This window comes from Chenopodium album, chromosome 19 (assembly GCF_948465745.1).
Source record: "Chenopodium album chromosome 19, dcCheAlbu1.1, whole genome shotgun sequence".
NCBI lineage: Eukaryota > Viridiplantae > Streptophyta > Magnoliopsida > Caryophyllales > Amaranthaceae > Chenopodium > Chenopodium album.
In genome coordinates this window covers 7651959-7678078 of record NC_137852.1, presented here as the reverse complement: position 1 = coordinate 7678078, position 26120 = coordinate 7651959, and the positions used below count along the sequence as shown (strand labels likewise).

The following is a 26120-nucleotide window of genomic DNA, read 5'->3' as shown; positions in this document are numbered from 1 at the left end:
ATCAGGGTTGCCTGGTTTATACTCGCTAGAGGTTTGTTTAGCCTGGTTTGACTCAAGCCAACTTGGCAAATGTTTATTCTAGCCTTATTTTATTATACTACCCTCGACCCTCGTTAATTTTTAATTGTACTAAAGGAAAGTATTTGTGAGACATAAAAAATTGAAAAATTCATTATGGTGACCTCTAACTTTTGCTACGCACACATGGTGACTTCCCTTTTATTTATTATACAAAATAATCCTAATTTAGAAATTTATCTCACTTTTGACATTAATGCGTGTTATATAATTAAAAAAAAAAAAAAACTAATTATGATTAGCTTTGGAAAAAAAATGTATTACGGAGTACTAAAAAGAAAAACCACCCAGCCAGCCACCATATCCACCCTCATCCCCTACCAGATGCAGCCAACACCAACTCCACCCTAATCTGAGCCACCGAACCCCCTCATCTAAAACACCAACCTCCCATCTAAACCGCCGAACCACCGCATGACCTCCACCCTTTCCTCCGTCTAGACTCGAACCCTAACTTCATCTTTCTCCTCTGACCATTCCTTCTTTGACCTTCGATTATCGCTGCTTCACCGTGGCGTTGGTTTTGGTCGAGGAGGGTTGATAGGTTTAAGGTTTGAGGTTTCGATTCCGGTGGGGATTGAGGTTTGAGGTAATTACATACTCATATTACTAGATTTACCACTTACCAGTAAGAGTAATTTTTCCTACATAGCTCTTAATTTCTCACTTAGACCACTTTTAACCAAACAATCACTTCGTATATTATTCTTTTTTACTCCAAAGCAGACAAAATGAACCACTTATGAAAATATGATTATAAATACTACCTCCGTTTCATTTAATTTACAACGATTTGACATAAATTGTGAATATAAAATGTCTAATCGTTGCAAATAATATGAAATAGAGATAGAGGTAACATAGGATAATGCTTTTCCAAGAACAAATTTCATGATCTTTGATTACTCCTAACTTGCTTGCCAAAAAGTTTATTGCATTGCAGAGTAATTAAATTACTCCAAATATTCACTCTACTATTAAGGTTGAGTAGCAAGCTATCTTAATTCCTTGCCTCTTTGACTTGTTCAGACATTGAGGGTCTTTTTTTTTTAAAAAAAAAAATATATATATATATATATATATTTTTAATATTCCAGCTCGACATTCACTTTAAGTTTGGGGATGCAGACAAAATATAATTACAAAAAAAAAAAACCACATTGAATTTCATTTTATATTTTTGACAAAAAAGAGTAGCATTTTATTAATTACTCAAACCTTGATAAATCAAGGAGAACATCAGAGATTTTACAGTAGGTGAAATTTCTTCAAGCCAAACTCTCATTTCAGCATACTCTTTACTAATGTGGGCTAAACTTATGAAGTTATGAGCAACTTTATTTCCCATTTTATCCACATGAGAGATATCAAAAAAAATAAACAAGACCTTGCAAGGAATAGAATGTCCTTCACTATCAGACCAAAGCTAGAACTCTGACATTTTTAGTTCTTCAAGTGCTGAAATAATTTCAGACTATCAGTTTCAAACATTACCCTCCGGAACCCAGCATCAAGAGGCAAGAGCAACAGCGAGGGAGTGTCTGGCAGCCAAGGCTTCGCCAACATCAACATCAAAACCATCCTGCAACCTCCAGCAAGTAGATAGCATAACATCACCAACATAATCGCGAACAACTCCACCCAAACCAGTAGATTTATCTCTGAAACAAGCAACGTCCACATTAAATTTCATTTTTAAAAACAAACATTGTTATAAAATATAAAATGCACATAATCATCTAAATAAATTGTCCATCTTTTATTCCAAAAATAAACTGGCTATGCATTACAAATTAACTCCTTTTAGGCTTTTATACAATACACACCCCCTGAAAGCATCCAGCTAATAAAAATACAATTAAAGTGTGCTCATTGTTGCAAGACTACTTGCAAGTTGTAAGAGTTGCAACTTAAGCTTTGTTCTTATACTTAAATATTGTATACAAATCACCCCCTCTTATTCACTCAGGTACTCAATCACACACACAATCATTACGAAGTATTAAACTGCTAAGACCATTCATCAAATATTTAAGAAATGGTGTCATCGTACCAGGAAGGCAGCAATCTGCTAAGACATAAAACTAGACGAAAATAAACAATCTTTTTGTTACAAACAACTTGACAGTAAAACTAAACATACTCACTGTTTCACAATGTACAAAAAATATAGCTAAAAAGGTAATATAATAATTATAATTATAAAATAAAATCAAGCTACATCTCTCCTTTCAGTACAACATACAATCAAATTCTGAGAAGCAAAAAAATGCAGGGCCAGCAGACTTCTAACAAAACAAATACAATGTGCTCAAAGTAAGCGAAAAGAATAAAAGGAAGAAATTAAGAGGAGAAATTTTATATCTCTGACCTGTAAACTGGACAATTTGATCTACTTATTGCTGTATCTTTTATAAAATCAATGGTTAGATCTTAAAAATTTCACAATGTATCATACATTCAATAATATTTGTTGCCTCGTTCTAAACTCTGATAAACTACGAGTATGAAAAAGAAAAAACTAACTAAATAAATAACAACGTAGAATTAAGAAATAACAACATAAGCAATTTTTACAACACGGAAAAACTCTTCAATTTGAAGAGTTAAAACCACGGGACTTGAAAGGAGTGCACCCTTTCTTCTCTTACTATGATTTGTTGATGGTAACAAACCCAAAAACATGTTTCACAAAGCTTTACAGCAACTTCATACATAAGATAACAACATTTAATGGACAAAGATGGAAAATGTCACCAAATAACAGAGTTCTGTTCAGCTGACTTTCCAACCGGAGCTTGTATCTATTATTACACTAGCCTTACTGAAGCTCCATATGACCCCAGCAATCTAAACAATTTTCAGCACCATTAAGCCACGATTACCCATCAATCAAACCACAATAGCAGAAACAATTTTTAGAACCATCAAACCACGATTAACCATCAATCAAACCACAATTGCAGAAACAATTTTCACTTTTTCAGTACCATTAAAATCCTCTCCTCCGTTTGTTTTGTGAGTTGAAATTTAGGTACCACAAAACACTTTCTAAACCTTCCTTTAGAATCACCAAATTAAAGCGGGTTAGCCTGTGATTAGCATCACTGTGTAAGCTTTCCCCATCTTCTAGGAAGGGTTGAAAAGCTCCACCAATCATATGCTCAGGCCAATCTAATTAAACTACCCGAATTTATAAATGTAAAACAAGGTCCTCAATTTCTTTTCACTTGTTTCATGCTTAGGGTATCTCCGGTTGCATCAATGATGCACATAGCCTGGCATCTCTGAAGAGCATTGAAATAGTCACCATCTTTGCTTGAGTTCAGCATTCCTGCACTACATCTCAAAAGCAAACCTCCTTCCTCAATTCCTAGCAAAGTCTGGTAAAAGCTTCCTTCCCTCAGTCTGATTACATTCATCCCAATCGATACTCACATCCTATGAAAGGATTGAATAATAACAAATTCTGATGTATCAAGGAGGACGAGTAGTAAGATGTGCATAGCACTTATTAAGGAGCTCTGAAGCTGTATACAAGTTGAAGCTGGATACATGCTTCATAATTAGACAACAATTTCAGATATCTATACTTGAAATATTTTGTATGTACAATGTCACGAGAATAAAACACAAGATTTACAATCCTACATGCACAAAATCTTACTTAGTGTGGCACAAGGATACATGTGCAGAGAAGAAGCTAATGTAATTACATATTCAAATTACTGACTTTAATTTACTATAGAGGGGTTTTTTCTTTTCTACAATAGCTCTTAATTTCTCACTAGGTAAACAACTTAGAGAAAAGTAATCTATTGTACAAGTTACAGTAGAAACTCAGAATATTAATCAATACTCGTATAATTCAGTTCATAAAAGGTAGTAGGCTATTCAAGTCTGAAATTTTAGATACCTAAAGCTTACAGGATCACCTGAGTGAGATGATAGCATGGATTAGTTTTCCTCTGATTTGAGGGTACGATTTAAAGTAGGAACCTGCTGTGATCAACATAAAGGATGAACTGCAATAAACAATAGCAGCTGATTAATTTCAGGAAACAAATCTACACGAAAAGCCATACGACAAAATAAGTAGAGAAATAACGCAATATAGCTACAAAGGGTAATGATAATGATATTCCTGCTTGGAAGTACCTGACAAGAAGCTCACAGCAGCATGGAATTGTCTGTCACAGAATTGTTGTAACATTATTCATCAATTCTGGTAATTTACCAGACCAGATAAGGAGGCAGACTTGATTTGGTTAAGTCAAGAAGCTTTTGCTGTCCAATTGTGAAGATAAAATTAGAAATCGTTGATCCTTAACCAAAAACACAACGCTTATAAGTTATAACTAATAGAGAGCCAGATTTATAACATGTTTTTTCATGCAGCTCCAGTTAAAGCCTATATGCCAGATGAATTCCTTAATGATTACTTGATTATTGAATACAAAGGAGGGTCTATATAATATATACCACACACACTCATCAAAATAATAAACACAGGAAACAGTTGAAATGCATCACCTATAAGCAAGTCTGACATTTGTACAAATAGTATAATTTGTGTTTAGGATGCACATTATGCATCAACCAGTTCCTGGAGAAGTACTCTTGTAAAATATTTCCAACTTTTTTTACGAAACACCCTTTTGGGAACAAAATGCCCAACATGTGAGGCTGTGAGCCGAATAATCCATCCAATAAGATGTATGAGTATCTTTATTCTCTTTTGCCTTGTTCTATTTCATTTTATGGGACGATTACCTATTTTGCCCCCTTTCAAATAACAAGAAGGAACAAATTGAGATAACAAATACTCCTTCCAAATCTTTTTATTAGATATAAGTCATTTGACCATACAATAGAGTAAGTTGGGTAGACTTTTTTTTGGAACACAGGAGTAAAAGATACTGGGTACATAAAGTATGAAGAGAGAATGTAAGAGAAAGATAGCTAGTTGAAAACACCACATAATACTATAAGATTGTTTGTGAACATGTGATGCACAAAGATTATTTACGAATCATATAAGACAATAGGTTTGACATTCAAATTTTCAAGCACAACTTACATTCCATTATCAAAACAACTTGTCTAAGTAATATATATATAAAATCAAAAGAATTAAAAGAAAGAAACAAGTAGCAAGTTGAACGAATATTATACTACAATCCATCAAATGCAATTGAAGTTCATTTTTACTCTCTCTGTTCCGAATTAAATGCATCAATTGATCTTTTGTACTTTTATCATGGCTCACTTTGACCATAACTTTTTACCAATATATAAAACCAAATCATAGTATAATAAGTTTTTTTTAAGAAGATTCATATTAATATATAGTTTCAACAAATCAACTTTTCAACTCATAATAAAGATACTAATTGTTCATCAAAAAAGAAAAAAACAAAAAGATATTAATTGTAAAACTTGTATTTTTATGTCGAATGTGTTACTAAACCTAACGTATTTGTTTTGTAAGGAAGGAAAAATTTTAATTCCTTGACAACAGATGTCATCACATATAATAAAAGAATTCAAAGCCAGTTGAGAAACTCACATGATAACCTCGGGGATATGTTGGAGAAGGTGCCAATCTTGGCCATTTGGCTTCTCATATCTTTCTTTCAGATTTGGACAATCCTTGATAGAAAGTTTCTGTAAAGAGGTAAGGCCTAGTAATGACTGTGGAAGTGCTGCCAATTCTGGACAATTTTTAATTTTAAACTTGCGAAGCAAGGAGAGGTTGCCCATCTCTTCTGGGAGTTGTGTCAACTTCTCGAGACATGAAAATTCAAGTTCCTGTATAGAGGTAAGGCCTACTAATGACTGTGGAAGTGATGCCAATTCTGGACAATTTTCAATATAAAGCAAGGAGAGGTTGCCCATCTCTTCTGGGAGTTGTGTCAACTTCTTCAGATTTGAAAAAACAAGTGCTTCAAGGACAGGGAGATTGCCCACTGTTATATTTTCCAAGCTATCGCAAAAATGAACTGAGAGACGTTGAATGGAATTTGAAGATTCTATCGTCAAACTTGTCAGTTCATTGCATCCGCTTATCCTTAAAGTTTGTAGATTAGATAGCCTACTACTGATTGTCAGATGAGTTGGTCCATCTTCAATTGCAGATATTCTCGCATCTTTCAAAGTGGTGAAAAGTTTTGAAGAAGATAAAGATGATGATGATGCTTTTTCATCATCAATTGACATCAGATTCGATTCTAACACCTTCCAATTGATTTCTTGCACCTCCAAAAACTCTAACTTTGGTGCAAGAGGCATTGATGTCAACTTGAGGCACTCAAATAATCTCATTCGCTGAAGACGAGGAAACAACAATTGCCTTGGCTCACCATCATCATCCGTTGCTGGTCTTGTCCACCCCTTTAAAGACCTTAAATCCCAGATTGTCAAGGCCGTTAAGGATGGGAAGTAACCATTTTGGGCTCCAGAACCACACATTTCACCTCCACTTACCCAGATGTCGTCTTCATCTTCTACAAACTCCAAAGCATAAAGCATATATAAAGAAAGTTCATTGAGATAAGGCAGGCGACTCAGATGAGGAAGAACTCTGCAATTACTGCAATCATCAATACGAATGGAAACAGGCTTAGATAACCCATCTAACCATCTACGTGGAAACTCAACTCCTTCGTAGTCATCAACTCTAACATCTTTAAGATTTGGAGGCAGTTGCAAGAACATTAACATTTTATCCAGTTCACTTAAATCAGGAGTAACTTCCATGGGATGAAATTTTAACTCAAGACTAGTCAATAGCTGATTATCCTTCAAATTTGCCCTCTGTGCTTCCACAACAGCATCACTTCGCCACTGCCTAAAATTAATAAGCAACTCAGAACTATTCAAGGGTGGCAACGAATCTATACCACATCTTTTCCCAACTACAAATTGATCCAACTCTTTCAAAGATTTCATTTTCCCAAATCCTAATGGCAAATCACGCAAACCACTCCAAGCAATCTCCAAGTGCCTCAGGTTGTCCAATTTACAAAAATCTCTTGGCAACTCTTTAAGAGAGGAACAGCTAACAAGCTTCAGTGTTTGCAGGTTTTGTAATCTTGTTACGTCATCAGGAAGACATTTAATACCAATATTTCTTGCAAGATTAAGGTACCTTAGATGTCTCAACTTCCCTACAGAATTTGGGACCACGGAGATTTCCATACTCTCTAAGTCCAAGACACGCAAAGACTGACATTTCAAAATCACCAATTTAAGAGATGATGCTTTCATAGTAGTACATACAAACTCGGATCCAGACAGTAGCAATGACCGCATCTTCCTAGCAGCAAGCAATGACACTGGAACTTCCCATCCATCATTTTCTGGCTTTTTAACTTTAAATCTCACATGCATAAGTTCACCAGGAGAAGATATTTGGTCTAACTGCTCAATCTGTTTCATCTCTTCACCAGCTATATCTAGAGCCAAGTCATGCACTAAATCATGCATTTTGCACCTTTTGATGTTCCCTTCATCATCTTCATTTGGATCTTGAAACAAATTCCTCCCTAACAATTCCAGAAAATATTGTTCTCCCGTATCCGTGTCTGACGGATCAAAATATCCTTGAGCCATCCACAATTTAACCAAATCATCTTTACTATATTCATAGTCCTTTGGGAACAATGAACAGTAAGTAAAGCATTGCTTTAATGTCGGTGGCAAGTAATTATAACTCAACTTCAACACCTGCATGATGTTATTGTCTTCCTTCCCTTTTGCCTCTGAGAGTCTAGCATTTCTAATTCGTCGCCAGCCTTTCTCATTTTCAGTGTAGAGAAGGCTTCCAACAACCCTGATAGCAAGGGGAACATGTCCACAGTTATCCAAAATTTCCTTCCCCAGCTGAGTCAAAACAGGATTATTTTCTTCTTTTGTTGATTGGAATGCAAAATTTTTGAAAAGATTCCAAGACTCCTCTTCAGCTAGAAGTCCTAGATTGTGGGCTTTTGTTGTCCCAACCGCTTTTGCAACATTCACGGAGCGTGTTGTTACAATTACTCTACTCCCACTTGCACCGCATTCTAGCAATTTAAGGAGATCCAACCAACTATCCCGACTATCATCCCATATGTCATCTAAGACAAGAAGATACTTCTTATCCTTAATCGAATCTTGGATGCCTGATTTAATCTGACCAACTAACGGACTATAAGAATCTGTGTCACCGGTTAAGGATTGGTAAACTCGCCTCATTACAATGCTTTGATCACCTACCTCAGGTACACAGGCCCATGCAGCAAGATCAAAATGTTTCCGAACATTCTCATCATTAAAAACCAGTTGAGCAAGAGTGGTTTTTCCAAGACCCCCAAACCCCACAATTGGAATCACAGTAATCTTTTTCCCATCATCATAATTGGTATCAAAGAGCATCCCAATAATAATGTTTTTATCAGTTTCCCTACCAATGACATTTTCTATTTTCACAAAAGAGCATGTTTCCCTATTCCTCATGAAACGAGCTCTTAGTGGTTGTAGTTCATCTCTATGATCAAGATAGGCATTCAAGTTCAAGCCAGCAATATCTGAATTGATTTCATCAAGTTGTTGTCGAATAGACTTGATTTCTCGAGATATTTTCCAGTTAAAACAAAGAGAGCCAGATCTCGAGAAAGAAACACAAACCTGCTTGTTAACCTCCATCTGCTGTTGTTTCTGGCTGTCAACAGTGAGGACAAGATCAAACAAGTCATCAACTTGGTAAAGCACCATCCTCAGCCTCCGAAGCCACTCTTTGATGGCATCACTGCTATCCTCTTCCCGGTGCCTCTCAGCATCGCGAACTCGAGCTTGAATCAAGTTGATGGTTTTCTCAAGCTTTTTCAAATCGTCTCGTGCACCCCACCAGGATGCAGCCTCTTTTATGGCTGCTTTACCCAAGCCTTCCAACACTGTTCCAGCCAACTCAAAAAGAACTCCCTCTGCCATTTTCTTGTTTTTTTTTAGAATTATTTGTTGGTGTTTCACCCGTTTCTCTCTGCCTTGCAATTCTTGTCAATGATGACGAAGGATGAACTACATGGACTTTCATTAATGGATAAGCTTTTATGTAAAAGTAGTGTGAAGCCAATTATTTTTTTCTCCACACTATGATTGACTAATAATTAACATTTCTCTCTTTTTTACATTTTGAGTAACTAACAGTAATATATTTGATGAATATATAAGGAAATATATTATATAACACCATAGGAAGAATTTTTTTTTTTTTTTTCCAAAGGAATTAATCAATTTTTGATTTATATAGAAGCATTTCCCATTTTTTTAATACCGCTTGTATACTCATAAAAGTAGTAAACCATCTACTTACAATTTTTTTGGTTGACATTTTGTCTATCGAATACGAGTAAACAAATAGGGACAGGGGGAGTAATACTAAAGGAATGAATATCTAGATACGAATATAGTCCTATCTTTTGAAGGAGTTAATGACAGATATGCTGACCTTTATAAAGTGAAGTAGATTTCTTGTTGGCATTTCATCAAACACCTTGCGTGCATTCTCTAGATATGAACATACACTTGCTGCGATTCAATTTTCCTTTTGTAAACCTTAGTACAATTGAACATAATGTACTCCGTAGTCTGCATAGTGCTGCAAAATAGTGAATGATGAATGATCTTTTTTTACTAAAGATTTGTGGATTATCTAGAAAACTTTGATTGAATCGAATTCACAATTTTAATTTAGGTTAATTTTTAAATTACCACCCAAAAATGTAACCATTTTTTAACTAACCACCCATTTAATTTTTTATTTTAAATTACCACCCCTTAAATTAAATAAATGCTCAGATTACCACCCATTTTAAAAACCTGGTGGATTTTCCGTCTATAGGCCCCACCTAAGACTTATTTTAACCCTTTTGACTGATTTTTTCCATTTTTCTCGTTAAAAACATTTTCTAAACTTTAATTCACATTTCCTTCACCAAATTCTACCAAATTTCAAAGAAAAAAAATGTGAATTGAAATAAGTAGAGCGTTTTTAAAGAGAAACATCGGGGAAAAAATCAGTCAAAAGGGTCAAAATAAGCGTTAGGTATGGCCCACGGACGGAAAATCCACCGGATATTTTAAATAGGTGGTAATCTGAGCATTTATTTAATTTAAGAGGTGGTAATTTAAAATAAAAAAATAAACGGGTGGTTAGTTCGAAAATGGTTACATTTTTGGGTGGTAATTTAAAATTTTTCCTTTAATTTATTATATTTGAGCAGATGAGAATTGAATACATACTATATGGGAAAAGGATGAATTGTAATAAATAAAGACAGCAGAAATTACCAGAGGATTGATAGTAGATTAGTTGCCGAATCAAGTAGTTTGCCCAAATGAACAAGTAAAATGGCGACTCCAGATAAAAATAATTTAATCATCGTCTTCTTAAAAGTGAGATTAATGTGGGACGCTGTTTGTGACCACTTATATTTTGGTGAAAGTAAACGAAGAGAGAGTAAATTCATGTTCCGGGTTGATGTGCATGAATTGTAAATACTCCCTCCGTTTTTCAATACTTGCTCCACTTTTCCCCCCCGACCGTTTTTAAATATTTTATCCATTTCATTTTTTGGAAAGTTTTTACAATATTTAAATTATTTTTCACAATTAATGGACCCAACATAATACTCTCTCTCCTCCTATTCTTCCACTACTTTTGCTTTTTACAATTTTTTATTCTCTCAACTATCCCACTACCTCCATATGTTAATACTTTCTCAAATTTCTCCTAAAACTCCGCGCATGGAGAAATGGAGCAAGTATTTAAAAACGGAGGGAGTAGCTGATTGATTATGTAAAACGACCAATAATTAAATTGTGGGGTAGATAGTTTATATAGTATTTTAAATTAAATGGGGGTATAACTGTCATTTTACCATAATAATTCAATAAGCTAATTGAAAAGGCTTTTAGAATGAGCTTTTTGAAAGGAGCTATTTAGTGGAAAACCCTCTTTAAATAAGCTTTCCACCAAACACCTTATGTTTGCTTATTTAATATAGTACTTCGTAGTCAATAAAATAAGGTAATTTTGCTCAAATAAGCTATTTACCAAACACAACCAAGGATAATTTATTGTGGGATGCTCAAGAACTTGTACAAAACTTTTTTAAAATTAATATATTGTGTGTGTCTATGTACGGATTGAGAAGAATATGGGTCTTAAGGGTTTGTGGGAAGGGCATGGGTCTGAAACATTATATCGAACCCTTACCTTACCTAATGATACCTAGACTATGGCCCTGTTTGGTAGTAAGCTTATTGGAGGTATATTAGCTTATTTGACTAACTTTAGCTGATTGACTAGTTAAACAAGCTAATACAAGTGTTTGGTAGTAAGCTTATTGAAAGAGTTTATTCCACTAAATAAGCTATTTTTGAAAAAGCACATTTTAGGAGCTTTTTCAATTAGCTTATTCATTAATTATTGTGAAATGACACTTATAACCTCATTTAATTTAAAATCCTATCTAAACTACCTACCCCACAATTAGCTTATTGGTCATTTCACATGCTCAATCACCTTTAAGCTATCAGCTATTTACCAAACACTTTTATATAATCAGTTAATACAATAAGTTAGTCAAATCAGTTAATAAAATCAGCTAGTCAAAATCAGCTAACTCAATCAGCTTCAGCTTTCAGCTTTCACCCAAACAGGGCCCATATCCTACCCATACCCATAGGCAATGGCAGAGCCACTTTGTGTTTTGCCAGGCCCAATACCCTACCAGATTTTGAATAAAATAGTAATTATCTATTTAAATAGGATACAATGTGTAATATGGTGTTAAAGCTTACCAGCAGTCTAATAGTTAAAACATTATTTTGTCTATAAAAGATTATGGTTTCTAATCCCAAAATCTGGCTCCTCAAAATGATTGGAAATGGGATTTTAAATTGGAACATGAAGATTCCAATTCCACATTAATATATTTTGTACTTTATGCAAAGTTATTTCAATAAAAATTGAAGGGTCGAAAATTTATAACTTTTACAACTTGCAAAGACAACAAACCAGAAATAATTGTTTAGCAAATTGAATATATTTATTTAGATATCACTATATTATTTTAATTTATCAAAAGTAGACTTGAATTGACGTATAATATGGGATTAAGTGATAAATTTATCTAGTTTTAGACTACCCTATATGTTCCGGATCTAAAAAATTGAGAATATGTTAATCTGAATTGGACTCGATTGTAACAAGATCTGAAATCTAATCAGAGTACATTAGTACAATCATTTATTGCTCACCTTAAGTAAAACTTTCTTACTCTGTGGTAAAGCTTAGAATCGTGTCGTGTCGTGCCGGGCCACTGCGAGCCGTGCCAAGAGCTAGGTCGTGTCATGCCGAGCATAAGTGATGGCATGCTGTTCCGGGCTACCAAATAGCACACCCCAACCCACGACACGACACGGGTCGCAGGCTTACCCATTAATTTTATTATTAATTAAATAATTTTAATATTTTTATTGTTTATAGTTCTTTATATTATATGGTTCTTTTCATTATTATACTTGTTATTTTATAATTAATTTATAATATTTCTTTCTATGAATTTTGTTATTATAGGTCATGTTGACGTGTTAAAAGTTCGTGCCGTCCTCGGATTTGTTAGTGATGGAGCCACATTGTCATAAGTCCCACTTGAATTTGCTAAATAGAAATTTCCAAGTGTAAAATATTGGAATTTGTCATATTTTCTATCAAAATTTGATCATTTAGGATTTGTTTGGCATCACTGTGATTTTCTGTTTTTTGTTTTTCAAAATCATATGATATATGTCATATAATAAATCAAAAATTAGTCAAACTTATAGAAATCATGATAATTTTGATTTTTCTTGTTTCTTGTTTTTGGTTTTTTTATTTTCAAAAAAAACTGAAAACTGAAAACAAAAAACAATGCCAAACAAACCCTTAATAGCCCGTTTTGTGTGTGGCCGGCCACACCGTTGCCACTAAACAAACAAACTGGAGTAGGAGTACCGCCGCGTAAGAATACGGAGTGACGATTTAAACGAGCACTTCATCTTCTTCCGGCAGAGTGCAGCAGCAGAAATAGAGACAATTTTGCAGAAACAAAGCATCGGAAAACTAGCAAGCAACTCAACCCGTTCAAATGAGCACTTCATCTTCTTCAATTCGAGCATTTGGCGCTGTTCTTCAAAGAATTTCTCCATTAAAATCCCATTCTCTCTCCTCGTCTTCTCTCCACTGTATGTATTCCCTTTCTTCCTCTCTAATTGCTAAGATTTGACCCCTCTAAAACTCGATTGATTAATTTTGTTTTCTCTCCCTTCAAAATTTTCAGGGAATTGCAAGATATGGAGAACTTTTTCATCATCAAGTTTATGGGGTTCACAATTACTACCCCATGAATTATCTCGTCAATGTGATTGTCCTAGTGCTTCCGTCAGAACGATTTGGAGTTCCTCTCCTCTTTGCATGGGTAGACGCTCGTGCAAAATTGCCACTAGAAAGGTTTTTACTTTGCTAATCTTTAGTTTTTTGCAATTACCCAATTTTGATTTTAATGGTTGATTTTTGTGAATTTGTGTCGTTGGTTGAAATGTGATCAAAATCTTACTTGGGTTTTGTGTTTTAATACATGGGTTATGTGTATTTCTTATCAATGTGCTTAATTGATTGACATTTGGTGTTGTGTTTAGACTTTGATGTGGTTGCACACCAGCTGTTCGATGAAATGCTTGGCAGAGATTTGGGTGTGAGATTTTAAAGCCATTGAGTTTAGAAGGCTTCTAATATTTGAAATGCTTCATTAATTAAGTTGGGCTATGGTACTCTTATGGATGTTTTTTTTTTTTCAAACAGTGGTGCATTACATTTAAGAAGAAATTAGGTGGGGATGAGGTGGAAACATCATGGTTTTTTACACTTCACTGTTAGGTGTAACAAGATTGAATTTGGAACCATTTTGGTTTATTAGCTTTGGATAATGCATGCATTTTCACTGATTTAGAGCATTGATTCAAATTCACTGACTAAATTAACCACACGGGATCTTTAATTGTTGGTTTGTAAGAAACTTCTACTTTGTTTACATCCTTAGTGTGGCTGGAGCTTGAAAAGTATTATTCTGTTATCTTCTATTCTTCTTAAGTGTAAAAGTGGAAGTTTTGCAGGGGGCTCAAAATCTAAAGAAGGCAAAGCTGTTTGCAAAGATCGGCAAAGAAGTTGTATCTGCGTAAGTGATCCAAAATCCTCATCCATGTTTATAGGTAGCTATAATTAGAAGGTATCTCGATCACTTTTGTAAAGCGAATAGGTATCACTTAGCCTATGTTAGTTCACCTTATAGTTGCTTATCTGATTTGATCTAAATGTATTTTTTTATTTTATTTGACTAAACTTTGACTTTATATGTACACTAATCCATAATGACAAAGTACATTAGTACATCAAATGAGGTCTTATTAGATTTATAATAATGTGTATTTTCCAAGTATGTAAATTTCATGGTTGTTCTCATTACAAAACTAAAGATACTTAACGATAAAAAAAACCGCAAATATAATGTTAAGGTCGGATCTTAACCTTCCCCCCCCCCCTTTCTTTGATGTGATTATTGTGATATGGTAGTGAAATAAGATGACCTAATCATAGCCTAAGTGAGTGTGAAGCAAGCTTAATTTGGGACGATAAACTATTTGCTCTAAAATGATGCATGCTTTTGTACAATTGGTCTTGTATGGACCCGGTCTACAATAAATTATTATAGACCCAAAATTTGACTCTTTCAAATAAATAATCAAATTCTGGATGATATAATCACTTTTTAGATGATATAATTATCTTTTTGTGAGTCATATATTTTGAATTATATAATCTCATATTAAATCATTTAATGAGATTATATAATAATCTTTAGGATGATGAAATTTAAAAATCATCTTTTAAAAAATGTAATTTACTATTTGATACTTTTTATAATGATAAATTCACTTTTTGAGTGTTACATTTACATAACAGTTTCAGGATGATGTAATCACTTTTGTAGTAATATAATCACATTTCGTATGATATAATCACATTCGTATGGTATACTAGAAGGTTGGGTCTACAATAATTTATTGTAGACCGGGTCTATTCTAGTCTTTACCGCTTTTGTAATGTCACCTGTTTCCTGTCTTGATTATGAAGTTTTTTCTTTCCATTCTGTCTTTAATGTTTTCTGTAAGCGGCATATAGCATACTGTGAAAGAGTAATTGCAATAAGTTGACAAATTTTGTAGTGTGAAGAAAGGAGGTCCAAATCCTGCATCTAATACAGCTTTGGCTGCTGTGGTCGAAAAGGCCAAGGAGCTTGATGTCCCAAAGGAGATTTTTGAGCGCAACATTAAAAAAGCTTCTGAGAAGGGACAGGAGGCCTTTATTGAGAAAGTCTATGAGGTTTTGGTTCATATGCTATCATCTGAAAATGCGTTTGTTCAAATTCTCCTTTTACATTTTGGTTATCATTGAACTTGTTGCTGAGCTTTAATTGGTCTTCACTTGTATTAGGTGTATGGATATGGTGGGGTTGGCTTTGTTGTTGAGGTTTCAACTGACAAGGTAAACAGATCAGTGGCTGCTGTTAGGGAGGTGGTGAGGGACTGTGGTGGCAAGATGGCTGATTCTGGTTCTGTCGTATTTAGGTTCAAACGTGCTCGTGTTGTAAATGTGAAAATTAGTGATGCTGACAAAGACCAGCTTCTCGGAATTGCCTTGGATGCTGGTGCTGAGGATGTGATTGAACCTTCAGACAATGAAGATGACTCTGAAGAAGATCAGGCAGAGAGGTAATGTAGAAATTATATCTCTATGGATGGTTTGTTACCCGTGAGTTATATATGAAAATCCTTAGATTCATTCTGAGTATGGAACTAGTTTTGGTGTATTTTGGAAGTGCAATTTATGCAATTTCCTTATGCCTCCTCACGGCTTGCAATTTCCACTCCTCTGATTTCCTGTTCTTTAATTCTATTCCCAAGAGCAGGTACTATAAAATTGTATGTTCAGCAGAAAATTATGTTTCTATACTCTCAAAGCTTCGTGATGAAGGAATAAATTTCGAACCCGATAATGGATACGAGCTACTTCCAGTTGCCCCTATTGAGGTACAGTATTAGTTTATAGTAAATTATTGCCATTTTAATAGCATTGTTTTTAGTTAAATTAAGTCTCCGTGACCGTACGATACCTCCTCAGTTCCCTTTTGTTGCCTTAGAAAATGTGGAGGAATATCTGATATCTAATATGATGCCTATATTGCATTAAATACTGTGTTTCAGCTTTGCCTCACGTGTATCACTTTATCTGATCTTAAGATAGGAGTATTCATGTGTCTGTGAATCTTATCTCACATCTGTTTTGTTGAAATTAGAAATTGTGATGAGGTTAACACATGGTTTATTTCTTCACATGTCCCTTGGACAAATTGTTTTAGCCAATCATGCACAACTTGCGTTGAAGACTGCCCACATGAGAATGTCCACTCAGATTTGTTTGAGGGTGTTGCTTCAATATGTAACTAAACTAACCTAAGGAGGGGCAATATGGGTAGTCTAGTATAATTAGGTTAATAGTCTTTAGCCTAGTATAAATACAGAGCGAGGGAAAAGGAAAAGGCAGGCAGTATTTGGAATGAATCATTTTGAGAGTGGTGACCTCAAGTCACTATTAGAAGAGTAGTAGCCTTAAACTAATTTGGAGATTTGCAACCTAAATTTGCTACTGTAGTTTGTAAAAGTCAATCTTTTTAATCAAAGAATCAATCTTTTTCTCTACATTTTCCTGTTATTTTGTTTGAGTAATTTAGCAGTATTTAGTCTATTACACAATACTATGGATTTGTATCTACATGTATAAATAATTACCACGAACCACCCATCTGCTTGGATATGGTGTTGGATTGAGGTGCTTCTTACATTGTTTGTTGCTGTGCTCTGATTTCTGGATAGGAATATTTAAAAGGATGCCATTTTTCCAAATCTTAATTGTTTTGCTGAAAATAGAAAATTTGGTGTGGAAAATGAAATTTTTAACACATCATCCCCTGGACAAATTGTCTTAGCCATCGCTCCAACTCAGATTCATTTGAGGGTGTTGCTTCAATACTCTACATCTGTATCTATATGATATGCATTGTTAACAAGAGTGTGGGATTGGAATGCTTTTCACATAGATACATCGAAAGAAAGTGCCATTGCAAAAGTGTGTAATTTTTTGAAAAGTAAATATTAGGATCTCCTCCTTCCTTCTTGTATTTGACCTCTGCTCACTAGATCTTACTGTTTGAAGCACCTTTAGGAGCTTTGGGGCCAATGAATGAAGGTGATTAGAAAACCTCTTTATCAGCAGTAACTCGTGCAAATATCTATATATATATATATAGATTCAAACAGCTCCTTTGTGATGATTAGAGGTGAAAGGGACAATAGCTCTCATGCTTTTAGTTTTAGATATGGCATGATACAAGAACTTCATATTGGCTGCTAGTCAAAGAGAAGACAAAGATCATTTTCTGCCCAGCACTAGGCTGCATCTGGTGAAGTTAAGTATATTATATGCATGCCAATGGTAAATTAATGTAATCCAATGGCTACGTTTGTGTTAATGTTCTGTTCTATTAAGGAAGTGGTCTGGACAACCTGGTAAATGGCAGGAAAAGAAAGGTGTCCTTCAAGTTGGTTAGAATTGGTTGGTAAGAAGCAGAGTAACCCATTTCTTTGTTCGCTGTGGTTCTAATGTTTGCAAACAGGGGAGGAAGCCTTTGTCTTGTGATTGTTTGGCTAGGGGTTGGGATGAATGGGCTACATATGAGTGGAAGGACCCCAATATTTTATACATTCCCTAATTTAACTGATTGGAAGCTGTGTTCTAAGAATTCTCCTTTTGTGGTTGTCTATGAAGCAAAGGATGTTGTTCCCCCCATTATCCTGAACAACTGAAGGGAGACCTTTTAAAATCAGTGTGGGCACCTGCCTTCTTTGTTCAGCTTTTATCTCTATCCTTTCTTATTTATCTAATAATTTGTCATTTGTGTATTCCTTATGACATAATCCCATTTAAGAATAATGAGGGTTTGGCGAGGTCAATAGGAGTATAACTCTAAGAAGTCAAGCCTGCCAGAGCAACGTTTCCACCTTGGAAATGCTATCCTAGTTTTGCAATCAAGGATTAGAGAATTGGAAGAAAATGAACCTAACGAGGAACTTTGTTTAGGAAGACATGCTCCTTTTTGATAATTTCACTCTTCAAATTGGGATGTGACCAGAAGAATTCTATGTTTAGTTATTTTTAGTTGTGTACTGGAATGTTAACTCTTCACACTAGTCTTTTCTCATTTGTCCAGAACTTGGGCTTCACTAAGATTATTTGGCCAGTTGACTCGATCTGTTCTCTTATGTTAACAATGTAGTGTATGTTGGACAAATAAGGCTGTTCATGCTGAAAAGACTGTACCACTTTAGAAGTCTGTAATTGAAGGTAGATATTTTTGTTATAAGAAACTTGTTGCGTAACAGACTGCATATGCTGGAGACCAACTAAAGTGATGCTTTCAGTGGATTCACCCATTGTGAAGATGGTTACATACAATGTATCCAAGTAATGCCTAAGTTTATGCCTATAGTCTACGGGCAATGGGTAAGAAAAATTTGAAAGGGAGTTAGTGATGTTTGTCTCCAATTCATATGGTGCTGGAATTGGAAAGTAAGCTAATTTGGAGGAGCATAGTTTATCCTAGGTGTCTCTTTTCACCTATAGTTTCTCTGTACATTTTTGGCAATTAATACAGAGTAATTTACTATAGTATTGAAATTTATTGACGAGTTGTACTTTTCAATGGAAGAATTCAGCTGCAAGCACTGATGTCTGCCACAGAAAACGATAAGGATCATGTGGATAATTTTTCTAATTATTCTGGGTAGAATTATTAGGATACATGTAAAGTATACAATCTTTTATAGCTATTTCTAGAGTTTGAAAGGATGTAAGCTGGTTCAGGGAGATCAATCTTTCTGAAGTTTTATGTGAACTTGAGTCTAAGATTATGTGCTAACAATGTTATCTCTCACCAACATCTGCATTGCCTTTTTGCTATTATCATCATTAATCCGTTGATAACACATACCTAATAAGTAAGAATTCCTCAGTATCATAGATGCTTTGATTTGGGTGAAGTCAACTTTATCACAGTATGATCAGAAAGACACTGCCTCATTCTGTTCTGTAAGCATGATGGTTTTCTCTCATTCTGTTACTCTTCTTGTGATGGCCCGGAGTAGTAATGTAGTGAGATTTTCAATCATGTTATCTTTTCAGTTTCAGGAAGCAATTTTTGAAACCCCTTATCTCATATGTATGTTTCTGTGAGCAGGCAGATGATGAAGCTATGGAATTGAACAAGGAGCTGATGTCTAAATTGCTCGAACTTGATGACGTTGATGCTGTATATACTGACCAGAAATAAGGATCAAGATTCTCTCTGAAGTCAGTAATTATACGATCCATCATCGAGTTACCAGAGAAAATAATCAGTTCTTGCAAATAAACTATTGGCTGGAGAAGTAGCCTCCTTCATACACTCGCTCTGTCTGTGGAGTTAACACATATATTGGCTGCCAAACTTTGCCATCTATGGCTTTTTACATTCCTGATTCTAGAAAGATTGGATTTGAGAAATTAACCCAGTTTCTTTTTGGCAAGCTCTTGATGTATCAGTCCCACAATTTTGTTTTTGTACTACTAATTTTTGTATAGTAGACAGGATACATTTTGTACACATTCGTTGATATTTTGAATACCTCGTTGATAACAATAAAAAAAGGTGTTTCCTTTTTTCTTTTTAAATCAAATGTATGGTGATGGGTGGTGTTTAAGCATTTCAGAACTTTATAAAGGGTGTAATTACCTGGAACTTAGGTCTGAGAATGTATATATACACCAGTTCTGTCACTGGCTCACTCCTATTCAAAGTACTGAACTACTGAATGGGAAAATGCCTTTTTTAAGGGCTGGCAAACTGTAATAACACTCTTGTTAAGTTAATCCTGAGGACGGCAATTTTCTATGTACAACTAGTATTTTGTACATGGTATAACCAAGGAAGATGAAGATGCTCCTTGACAGCTTGAGGATTGGTAAAACTACGTTGATCCAATTCACCACACGGCTTTACATAGAGTACACCACCGTGGAGGAAGAAGGGATTTGATCATGATTTGGGGCTCAAACTCAAATAGATCAGATATCACTTCAATTGGCTCTTTTATTTTTGATGATAATCTGAACAGCTTAAGTTCAGATGAAAACTCCACAGAAACAGATTACAGATAGATACAGGAGGCAGTTGGCAGTCTATATATACTTAACAGATGTTAAGATGAAAACATACCCCAAAAACTTGTGAATTGTAAGCATAAAATTATAGATTAAGTACCAAAGTACATACAGAAGGATCTTTCAAAACAAAAAATAGTACATACACAAGGATAAACTATATGCATGAAGTTAATACATTATACTTCGTACATACTACCTTCGTTACATATTATTTGCAACGATTAGACATTTTCCCTCTCTACTTTATGTCAAATCGTTGCAAATAATATGTAACGGAGGTAGTATTTTTTTTTTTTTTTGTTTTTTTTTTGTTACTGGTATTACACTATAGTACTTTACCATACACTATTGAACTTATTTACATGTAAACATATGTACATTATTGTACAAACATGTATATAGTTGAAGACTAACTTCCACAAAGTGACATAAGAGATAATTATAGGTGCAAGTCCATATTGTTAGCCTCCTCTCGCAAAGGAAATGATAGAATTATTAGATTGGAGGGATATTCGTCGATGATAGGCTCAAACTATTACCATAACAGTCTTTGTTGTTGCTCTTCCAGTCTTCCTAAGCTTGGAGGCGAGTACGTAGCTTGTAGGCTTGTAGCTAGCCATGTAGAATATGTTAAAAGGAAAATTAATCCATAGGAATCCAACATCCATGCAAACCATAAGGAAGACCATAAGGAAATTTGGCTCGTGCAATCTCTTCAAAGGTCGATCCATCAAGAACCAATGCATATCCTTCTCCATTTTTTCCACTAACCACTGATATTACCACTCCTGAAAAATTCACCCACATTATCAGTTTAGGCTAATTTTAAGTTTAATAAACTTTAAAGGCTTACTACGTTAAATTATTATACAAAATCACTCAATAAAGTCATTTGAATGGGTATATAAAGCTATACGTTTCAAATATAAGTTTTATAAAATATAAACAATGATTCGACTAATACTACGAAATTTCAATTATCATGGATCAGTTTAGGTTCAATTCATAGAGATCACAAACTCGTAAAAATAGTAACTATATGAAGGATAAATGTAATTACCATCATCTTCTTCGGTTGCCCCAGGGCGAGGCACAAAGTAAGGTTCAGAAGGCACAGCACCCTCTTCATACCAATTTTTTGCCGCCTTCTCAACCAAATCAATCTGCACCATTATAGATCATATTCGTTAGGCTATATAAAATGTGACACATGGAAAGTTGGAAGCATAATACAATAGCTAAAAACAATTAATCCGATCCGTTGACTTATAATCAAATTAATTAAAACCATTAAATAAATTGTGATTGGCCGACCCATATCTACACAAATTTTCGGCTTACGTTTACTACACTTGCATATATATTTAATGGTTATATGCAAGTCATATCATGTAGTCTATTAATTCTTATAAAAAAGTAACAAAAAGTTTTTATAAAATTAGCACTTTTTCTTAATAAGATTTGATTGTGTTTTATTGATTAGGTTTATAAATTTGTTTTATTATTGGTGAAAATCAACAGTGACATGATTGGCAATTTGTCATACATGGTCCAACAATTATTTAAATCACTATAGTCGAATAATAAATTGGTGACTAGGCTTCATCTAGCTAAACATAATTAAACTTCATTTCCTAATTCCTATTTTAATTTGATAGTGTATGCTCTCTCCACCATTTAAATATATACGAGTATTAATTATACACTTAAGTACACCTAACTCACATATTGTACATGTAGTGCACGAATTTATACTTGCATATAATTAATGCATAGTATATGTGGATTTCGTACCTTAGTTAGAGTGTTTGGGAAGTTACAAGGGCGACGAGCTCCACAAGCGTAAGTATAACGATATTTTTTACCCAAGTAAGAAGGGTTAATACTACACATATCCATGCCTCGCCCATGCTCCTCTGGGTCCAATGCTGCCTCTAGCTTCCCATATGGCATCCCATTCATTGGAATTATGAAACGACCAACCCTGCACCATATTTATCATCATTTTTATTTATATGACAAGATATTTTAGATATCATATAATAAGTCATCTCATGTTTAATATTTAAGAAACAATAAAATTTCAACTTGTTACTACTTATATCTGATTAAGAGTACGTGTCTTAAGTCTATATATAGTTTCAGTAAACATTGCATATTATATTGAATTAGTAAAACTTTGATATATAATTTTTTTGTGAATTAGCTAATAAGTAAAATATATATAAGGTTGTTTAGTATTTAAACATGGAATTATAATTTCGATCGTGCCCTCATAATACAATTACATACTACAATGCAATGTAACATTAGTGTGTGCGCTTATAATTGTAATTTACCTTGCACTTGGAAGTACATCTTCCCCTAGGAAGGAGCGTAAATTCTTGAGCCTTAGCTTGTCAAGGATAGAAGTATCCGCATTGTGTTCACAACAATCTGCAACGATTGCTGTTACATTGCCTTCTTCGTCTGTTTCTTCATATGCGTTTATGAAATGAAATGTCAAGAATAAGGGCACTTCAACAGTAGCCACCTACAAATATCATGTAAAATAGTAAAAATGAGTTTATTCCTAATTATGATCATTAGATATTTAGTGTTTAATTATATATTAACTATATAATATAATGAAGTATTAACTAGAAAGGCAAAGAAAGAATTATTTTTTTTAATTTTATTATACGATATAGAGAGTCATAAGACTTAGTAGCTTTATGCGTAGTTGTAGGGTTTAGACCAGTGAAAATCAGTTATATTGATATATAGATCTTCATGCAGTTGTGATTTTATTTAAAGATTAAACTTCATCGGCTGTATTTATTTATTTATTTTTTTTTTTTTTGATGTATAATACTACGATTTATGTTACTATGGAGTATGGAGTATTATTTATGGCCGTATATAAGATATTTTAATTTGAATTCATAAACTTATAGTCGTAGTAGTTAATTTGGTTGTGAAATAGTATAAGAGGAGAGTAGTTTATGTTAGTACATACCAAGCTTCCGCTGAATCTACACATAACATGCACAAATGCTTTAGATTGAGGGTGCCACTCAAACTTGTAAAGTGGGGTAGGCTCAGCCCTTAACAAATTCTTTACACAGTATCTTAAAGGCATCTCCGGCACAATTATGTAATTTTCAGTGACCGGAAAAGAGTGGACCCACCCCGGGGTGGGCCCACCGCGACAGTTGATTCTCCCAATCACTCGCCGTCCATTTGATCCTGCTTTCATCCTGACCGCTAGATAACCAGGGTTGACCAAATCTGGGAGCAAAGTCAACATCTCATCTTTTGTTACAATAGGATGAGCTGAATGCAAAAGTAGCCTTTGAAAGGGGTCATCAAACTCTAATTTCCCCAACGTTTCCAATGTGTTAGGGTCAATTATTATCGACCCTTTTTGTGTCTCTGTTAGGCAAACTACTCGTCCATCTCCAAGTCGCACCACTCCTACATATACATATACATACATATTAGAAAACTTTAGACATACCGTACATGATTATATATTTCGTATTTTCACATTATGTATGTCAATTACTTGTACCAATTTATCTGTTGTATATTTTATGTGCTTCTATTCACTATTACGTCTTTCTTATTAGTTTTACGAAATCACATAACAAAATGCATGAAAAAATAAGCCTATATTATATCTAATATTTTTGTATGAGAATTGATTCACTTAAAGTTTAATTTTGGCACTTGTCAACAAAAGATGTGTTAGTTATACATTGATGATCAAATTTAGGTCATCAATAATTTAGCACCATATAATATGTAAATCATATTGACGCATACACATATGAATATAATAAGAACATGACTAGTTATTATTATTAAGTAAACTTGTAGTACTGAAGTATAATAGTGTTTTCCATTAAGAGGACATGCAATTATGAGGGGTTATATTTAATAACAAATTTAATTTACCTGTATTAGCATTATCAGTAAGTGAAGCACCAGAGAATAGATTGGCTAATTCACCAATGTAAGCAAGAAAATTCTTAGGTTTAGGAGTTTCAGAAAATTCCCTATAACAAATTTTATTGTTCTTCCTTGCCGCCTTATATGCCTCTGATTCGAGTTGCCGGTGACCAGCAACCAGCCTTCCGTTCTCGAAGTGAAGTTTAACAAGGGTGGCATAGCCGTCGAAGAGGTGCCGGAATTGGTGGTCTCCCATATGCCATAAGCCAGGACCATTCCTAAGATATGTTCCACGCTGCATTATTCAACATGCATTATTATTATAGGTTTTTGATATATATATAAATTTTTATTAAGGTGTTATAGAATATGTATTAAAAGTATAATTAATATATATGTAACTTTAATTATGGTTGTTTTAATGGGATTTAATAGACAACTTTTATCTCTAAATAGCAGGCATAATGATTGAGTTGACGGCTAAATATTAAAAAAGTGTATTTTCATTCGTAAACCTAAAGTGGTGGGAATTTCATTCCCTACTTGTATAATTTTATGTGTAAAAAAGTGCTATATCGCGATAAAAGAACAGTTGGAAGGTGTATATATAAAAAGTACAGAGTATAAGTTTAATGAGTGATTTCAATTCAATTCAATTGATTTTGAGACGGAATCTTAAATTTCTATGTGGTTATCGATCATTTTTTATTAAGCTACAAGTTAAGCAGATAGCTTAAAAGTCGAAATGATGTAAGTTAACCTAGCATTTGGCCATTTGTACAAGTTATAAGTACTTTGTAATGCAATAGTGTTAAATATAGTCGTCCATATGATGATGATGATGATATACATGAACACTTGGTTAATTAAATTCAAATTATAAATGATGGAGAAGTTTTTTATATTAAGCTTATATTAATAGTATGTACATACCAGCCATGAGGGTATTTCGCCTTCAACAAGAAGCTCTCCTTCCCATCTTTCTTGTCTAATGCTTGTCCAAGCAGCTAGTTTGCCACCATTCTTTGTTTCTTCTTTTTTCGGCGTTTGTGGAGGAGGAGGAGCAACAACAGGAGGCAACCTAGTGGCCACATGAGTGGCCACCAAGTTGATGTTATCGCCTTTGCTAGTGCTTAAACTTTGGCTAGTACCAAACGACATTGATTTTCGATTATTTGAATCACATCTTATAGAAGATTTTGATGAGCTAGGAAAACCATAATGTTTAGTTGGTGCATGAAATGAAAGGGATGAAGACATGATCTATAGAGTGATAAAAGAAATTAAAGATAATGATAATTGAGGTTTTTGAGAAACTAAGCAAGTTGTGTTTAATTAAAAGATCGTATTAATTATGTAATTAGAAGGTTGATATTAGGAGTATTTATAGAGGTTTAATGTTACTATTTCAATAAATATGCATCTTAGAAGGAAGATCTTATGATGGTGGGAAATGAGGGGAATAATCATACTAAGGAATCATGTTATGTTGACATCTTTGACGAGTGGGAAATTCTCTTCGCCGCTTTGCACTAGAACTAGAAGCCAAGGTTGTATTATTGATTATTATTTTTTGTTGTTTTTGTTTTCAATATTATTATTTTAAAATGTTTAAAGCTGAGCTGAGTCGAATATAATAAGCTTGATGACACACTTTTTAAATTTTATCACTTACATGGTTACATTTGAATTCAAATTTTAATTTTAGAGC

The 26120-nt window shown here is 34.2% G+C and overlaps 3 protein-coding genes across 5 annotated transcripts; 1 reads left to right on the top strand and 2 right to left on the bottom strand.

Annotated features, from left to right (window-relative positions):
• Positions 1-1212: 1212 nt before the first annotated feature.
• Positions 1213-10530, bottom strand: LOC145595751 (putative disease resistance protein RGA1). 3 transcript variants are annotated; one of them, XM_081652171.1, is made up of 6 exons: positions 10408-10530; positions 9566-9715; positions 5648-9135; positions 4237-4365; positions 3995-4103; positions 1213-1739 (listed from the first exon to the last, which is right to left on the bottom strand). In XM_081652171.1, the coding sequence occupies exons 3-4, from the start codon at positions 9046-9048 to the stop codon at positions 4347-4349; spliced, it is 3420 nt and encodes a 1139-aa protein (XP_081508297.1). In that variant the 5' UTR covers positions 9049-9135; positions 9566-9715; positions 10408-10530; the 3' UTR covers positions 1213-1739; positions 3995-4103; positions 4237-4346. The 3 variants fall into 3 exon arrangements, with proteins under 3 accessions (XP_081508297.1, XP_081508296.1, XP_081508295.1); XM_081652170.1 differs by having other exon boundaries at positions 4014-4103; XM_081652169.1 differs by lacking the exon at positions 1213-1739 and having other exon boundaries at positions 3645-4103.
• Positions 10531-13131: 2601 nt separating this feature from the next.
• LOC145595093 (putative transcriptional regulatory protein At2g25830) lies at positions 13132-19936 on the top strand. Its single transcript, XM_081651452.1, has 7 exons — positions 13132-13347; positions 13443-13612; positions 14275-14336; positions 15385-15541; positions 15653-15930; positions 16128-16248; positions 19512-19936. The coding sequence occupies exons 1-7, from the start codon at positions 13251-13253 to the stop codon at positions 19602-19604; spliced, it is 978 nt and encodes a 325-aa protein (XP_081507578.1). The 5' UTR covers positions 13132-13250; the 3' UTR covers positions 19605-19936.
• A 1182-nt stretch (positions 19937-21118) lies between these two features.
• On the bottom strand, positions 21119-25669 carry LOC145593928 (carotenoid cleavage dioxygenase 8 homolog B, chloroplastic-like). Its single transcript, XM_081650286.1, has 7 exons — positions 25343-25669; positions 24416-24704; positions 23475-23932; positions 22816-23009; positions 22271-22460; positions 21537-21639; positions 21119-21264 (listed from the first exon to the last, which is right to left on the bottom strand). The coding sequence occupies exons 1-7, from the start codon at positions 25667-25669 to the stop codon at positions 21119-21121; spliced, it is 1707 nt and encodes a 568-aa protein (XP_081506412.1).
• Between the last annotated feature and the right edge of the window lie 451 nt (positions 25670-26120).